Source organism: Trachypithecus francoisi, unplaced genomic scaffold (assembly GCF_009764315.1).
Source record: "Trachypithecus francoisi isolate TF-2019V2 unplaced genomic scaffold, Tfra_2.0 Lachesis_group6, whole genome shotgun sequence".
In the NCBI taxonomy this organism is placed as follows: domain Eukaryota; kingdom Metazoa; phylum Chordata; class Mammalia; order Primates; family Cercopithecidae; genus Trachypithecus; species Trachypithecus francoisi.
In genome coordinates this window covers 88,008,368-88,014,367 of record NW_022681471.1, presented here as the reverse complement: position 1 = coordinate 88,014,367, position 6,000 = coordinate 88,008,368, and the positions used below count along the sequence as shown (strand labels likewise).

The window sequence follows — 6,000 nt, the reverse complement described above, 5'->3', positions numbered from 1 at the left end:
CCCAGGACTGTGCATCCTTTGGCTTATCCTCTGAATTTAAAGTTGCTTCAACACAAGGACAAAGATGCATCTCCCATTGGAAATGTACACATTAGTATAAACTCAATAGCTTTTGTTGGCTGTAACAGGGTAAACCTGTAGTTTCAGTTCTCTAGCAGAGAGAGACAGAAAGAGAATCAACTTCACCTTTATCTTCACTACTGATTTACCCAGTGACCTTTGGCAAGTACATTTTTCAATCATGAAAATGTTTATAATGCCTAAAAGCTCCCCTTGACACCACATAATCCCATGACATCAACATACTCACAAGACTCCAAATAGAATATTGTAAAGAGTATATATTTAAGAGATGCCTGACTGAAGCCTTTTCAGTCTTGTCACTTTAGATAGGATCTATCTCTCTGGTGATGTTTTATGATGATCCTAAGGCCTTTATCTTAACAGTCTGACAAAATCATGATTTCTTGGTAAAGTTCAAGTATCCAGAGTTCTCCTGGGTCCCCGGTATTGACTTGAATGTTCAATGTGTGCTTCTAAACATTCAGTTCCTCCTCTTCCTCCTCCCTCCCTCCACACTATCTGTTTTGTTCAGTGAATATAATTTTTAAATATAAAAGGAACATATGTAACCAATATGCCAAATAAAAAACACACTGACAGTAGTTAGCAGTTTTCATAATTTAATGAAAAAGTATTGGTAAAAAGGTGACATTTGAAAAAGGACTGAGCTTATCTTGGAAAACTGGACTATATAAGACAAAATGAAAAAATTAACAAAGAAGGTTAAGAGGTAATACTTCAAACAACAAAATGTAGCAAATACATTTTGGGTAATTGAAATTTACAACTGAAGGCTCCTTCATTTACCTAGGAATATCTTGTAAAAATATTACAACTATATTTCCCTGACGAATGATATTTTAGTCAACACTCTCCCAATGGCATTACATATGGAATTTGGCTGAAGCACTGTTTCGATGTCTGCTTTTCCTCCACTCAGAATTGAAAGGCATGAAAGGACATAGGCTACTGCACTGGCCTCTGACATAAGGAATTTACAACACAGCTCCATCATAATTTCATTACCATGAAGGTGTCAAATTAATATCTACTCCAGAGAACTCAAAGAAAAAGCACAGAAACCTATGCGTAAATAGGGGAAATTCTCTTCCTCATTTTGATAGTTTTTTTTCCAAACAAAATACAGGACACCTACCACACATGCTATGGCATGTTTACACATGTACATAGGCACAAAAGAAATATTTTGAAGATGTAGCCGAAAGAGAGGCGAAACACATATATTTTCAGAAAAGGAGAAAGCAAAAAGCAAAGGACCCATTAACAACATGACAAGAACACAACTGGGGGAGAGGAAAACTGCTGAGTTTTCCATATTGACGGAGAGAGGGCCCCTGCCTTGACTGACTGGCACCTACTACAACTGGGCTGTTTCACCAGTAAGAAGCTTTAAAAATGGAAAATGGCCTCTTTTGTTTGAATATTCCCACTACACTTTCCCAAACTAGAAGAAAGAGAATATTAATTTAAGGCTAAGAAGAAAAGAGAGCTGAGAATTATAGTCTGCTTCACATTTAAGAAACGGCATCATTTCTCTCTTATTTAAATGGGAAGCAGACATGTTTTATCCACCCCCCCGCAATGTAATTATTCTCTTCCTACTAGAAATTAATCAAGGCTGATAGTTGGGAACAGGGTATAAGCAACTTCTGAAAAATGGCTCCAGCCTTTTTGTTTGGGAAACTGCCTCAGATTCAAAGTTGACACAAAGCTAAATTATATCCATGTGTTAAACACATGCTTTCAAATTCTGTTTGACAATAAAAATCTGTTTCAAAATTAAAGCAGGTAAGAATACTTAACCTCTGTGCATTTTACTATATTTTAATTATACCTCAATAAAAATTTTATAAACATTAAAGCAGGTATACAAAACTGTCAGCCAAACTTATTTTAGTCAAACTTATTTGAAAACAACAACACAAAAACCCTGACCTGGTACAAATATCCCAGAAATGGTCTCACTTTGGGAAAGGCTCTGGAATACTTCACAAATGCCGAATCAGAGCATTTTCCTTGGAAGTAGTACTTTTGTACTTTTGTAAACACTATCCACAAGTTAGCCTTTTATGCTTGTCAGTCAGGTGAAATAGTTATGAGTGTGTCCCCAACAAGCAAGTTTAGGAACAGGCACTGGACACTGATAAGCATGAGGAGTATTGACTCAGTAAGTTAAGATACTGTGAAAGGAACTCAACCTTGTGCAGAACAAAGGAAGACAGTAGTGAGTTTGACAGTATCTAAGAGAGTTGACAGTATCTAAGATGGTGGTCTCCTGGTCTCTCCCCTGAAAAGGGTTTATAGATACCAGTGGAATTAGAAACTTCCTACAGACAGGAGCTCTGGGAGTCACATGCTGTAGCTTCAAAAGATAAGTAGTTTTAGTGTCTGATAATCATGGTCTCTTGCAAATCAGTTAACAATGCAAGGACTCTTAATACATATACTTGTCAATGTGTTATATAACTGCAAAGCTGCCCCAAAATATTTACTGAGCAAATACCCTGGGCCCAGCTGTTCCAATAGCCTCTGACAAACCAACCTCTGGACAACCTGCAATTACTGTAATGTGCTTGTAAAAACTAGACTTGAAACATTTTCAAAAACTGCAAGACAATTTACTATGGAAAAATGTTATCCTTTTCACTGCAATTTCTCTTAACATATGCTAAAATCCTTTTGGTGTATGGGTTTTCCCCAATATATGGGGCAAAGGCAAAGGTTGGGTCATCCTTGGAAGTTTCTAATCACCTTTGCATCGAACTGTGGGAAAGGGGATGTGTCTTGCTTTTACCATGGCAATCCCGTCTAGAGTCATGGGGAGGATTTTCCCTGTCTGAGCTATCTTTCCTTACCCTGACTTTTTCTTTATTCCCATCACTTTCTGCTTCTGAATCACTCAGCTCCAAATCTGGGCAATAGCCATCATTTTCCTGATATGGAGCTCTCCCTGCAGACCGCCTGAGAAGCTGTCTACCCCAGAACTGCTCCTTGGGGCTCATATTCTTGGTTGGCTTCACATAGCACTGGAGGTCCTCTGTGTTCCTCACCCACCTATTGGTGGTCTCTTTAAAGGACCTACTAAAGTGTTCTACAGTGGATTTTCTAAAGCTGCCTGACTGACCAAGTGGGGCTGAGCACAGGCTCCTGGTCACAGAACATCTCACTTGAGCTGTCTTTTTGGGTGACATTCCCAGACCAGCTGCCCTCCAGGCCATTGGATTTGGCAAACTTGGAGTTAGGCTGACTTTTCCCATTCCCAATGGAAGACTGTCCATGGAGGGCAGCCTGAAGGACAAGAGGCTTTCCCAGTGACTGCCCATGATAGCACTCTGAAGACGGGGTTCTCCAAGCAGGACTGGACTCCTTTGCTTCACTCCTAGAATGGCTGAGACTGGCCAGCAAACGGTTATTCTTGCTCTCTAGTGGGTATCTCGGATATGATTTCGTTCTCATTTCTAGTGACTCCTGGGGCACCTGCATGCTCCTTATACTGTGAACAGAGGAGCTGCTGTCAGGAGAGTGGGGTTGCTGATCGGTTTCTGTGGAGCTGTTTCTGTGGTCTTCTGGGGATGATCTGGGCATTTTTAACTTCAAGGTAATTCTTGGTGGTGGATAAAACAGTGAGTTTTCGAGTGCATTTGTCAAAGGTAGCCCTGAGGTAAAAAAGAAAGATTCATTTTAACAACAGATTTAAAAATGGCTTTTGTGCTTATGGCAGAGTGAGTTCACATACCTACTCTTCCAAATGTTTAACAAGCACCTGGCTCTGCTAGGTATGTACATCATGGTGCAGCAGCTGGAGTGAGCTGAACTAGATGCTGGGGCCAAGAATGCTACAGATGAGAAACTCAGCAATGCCACTGTTTGCTATATGGCTCCATACCTCTTCACCTCTGCTCCTTTAGTTTGTAAAATGATCACAAACTAGTGTGCTGCCTCCTGCTTCCCATCTCTGCCCTTCCATTTCTAAGAATGTCTCTAGCAATGGTTTAGAACAGGGTCTCCCTATTTGTGTGTCTGTGTATGCATGTGTCGGTATGGCACAGCACTTACCATGTGTCTTAAACATACACATTTCAGGCCCCATCCTCTAATCTCTTCTGGCCTTCCTGAAGCAAGGCAAGCACAAACCTTCAGAAATGTTGCAAGGGTTTTGGTAGGTGAAGAGTATGTATGTGTTTTAACTTGGCATTAGAGGTGATAGTGGGTGGTTCCATACATTTTATATCCTTAACCTAGAATGATTTCCTGACTACAAATGAACATTATGGAGGTGAAAGGTTTTGTAGTGGTAAGGCCAGCAGAAAAGAATCATAACATCCCTGCCAATTGGCCAGCTTAGGATTGGCTGGGGAGTATCAGCAATCAATTTCTCAGTCAAGTCACCCTACAATCACAGTTAGAACAGGTCTTCTTGTATTATTTCAAGTACTTTGAAATTAAAAAAGCATATCAAACAATTCCTCCTTGTATATGGACTTGATCTTTGCCCATTATCATCTTACTGTAGCCTCACAAAAATGAGATATGGAGAGGATAGATTTTAGGTACCCCAGGGGCAGCATTTGTTCCCCAAAGGTCCATCTTGAACACCCACAAAATCCCCATTTCTGTCAGCAGCTACCACCTGCTGATGCTGCAAGTCATAATGAGGTTGACTCCTACCCATCAGAAGGCATGTGGGTAGGAGCCAATTTCCTTGGCATGCAGGGACTCTCCCTGTTGTCCTCTGCTTCTCCTTGTTTGTCATGTTGCCCTTTGTGGCTGAGCAGTCTTGCTGCCTCCTGCTACACTACTCTGTTGAGACTCATGACATTGAGATACTCCAGGGCCTCTGACACCCACTTGTCACCTCATTTCTGAGTGTCTCTCTTGCTCCATGGCTCCCTTGGCAGGAGGTGATTCTGCATACCCTGTCCAGTGACCCCTAGTTGCCCAGGCTCTGCCATTGACCACTGTGTTAAATGAGGCACAGGGAGTTTACAGGTGTCACTGAATATGACTGTTATCATCCCAGCCAAGCTCCCTATGCTTAGGGCACTATAATTATGCTCACTTGTCTTGCTCACCAAGTGAGCAGTATACCCTACAGGCAGGGATTTTGTCTTGCTTTCTGCTCTATCTTGTAAATCAGCATTTAGTCCACTGTAGGTGTTCAACAAGTATTACTGAATAAATGAAAAGATAACAACTCAGATCTAAAAACTTACTTCTGGCTAAGGATTTGTTTTATAGACTACTGTTAAGATGAGTAACCCTGGAATTAAGTGCTTTCTGGAAACAGGTTAGATTCTATCCTGTCGATTTCTAAATGAATTTGATAATTACAGAATAATTTCATGGCTTCAACTAATGGCCTCGAATATCTGTTTGGGACCTAGATTACCTGCCCTAGACCTATAACTCCTCCTACCCCACCCTGGGATTTCTTGCCTTATGAATTGACAGTGAAATGGGCCAGGTTATACCAAGATTAGACTGAAGCAAATGAGATATCTGACAAGAATTTAAAAAGATTTTTAAGTGGAATGACTGGCGTGAAATTTAATTGTTAAGATAGGATATAACCAGAGTCTACATATTTGTTAGGACATTTTAAATATACAGGTTACCTGCATCAATTTCTTGGTTAAGAAGCTGGACTTGCAAACCGAAGATCTGTTCCTGTATTTTGTTGTGTGACAGTTTCAGCTTCTCTCGCCTGCTTATCATATAGCACAGATTTCGGACCTGAAAGCCCAATCCCCAACAAAGAGAGATGTTTGTCATGTTAAGTAAACCTGACAACTGAAATTGTTTGGCTAAAATAAAGACACTAAAGTCAGGGCGGGGTGAGGAGAGAAGACAGAATCTAAGAGCTGCAGAATGAGAGCCACTCCACAGGAATTCACACAGCATGGTCAATTGTGGGAT

General features: G+C 40.8%; 1 protein-coding gene across 1 annotated transcript in view; it reads right to left on the bottom strand.

Annotated features, from left to right (window-relative positions):
* Positions 1 to 666: 666 nt before the first annotated feature.
* JADE3 (jade family PHD finger 3) overlaps positions 667 to 6,000 on the bottom strand; it is a 159,325-nt gene continuing 153,991 nt past the window's right edge. Inside the window, 3 exon segments of the mRNA XM_033202078.1 lie at positions 667 to 3,213; positions 3,215 to 3,740; positions 5,700 to 5,817. Of these exon segments, the coding sequence (XP_033057969.1) occupies positions 2,832 to 3,213; positions 3,215 to 3,740; positions 5,700 to 5,817 (1,026 nt within the window). The 3' untranslated portion in view covers positions 667 to 2,831.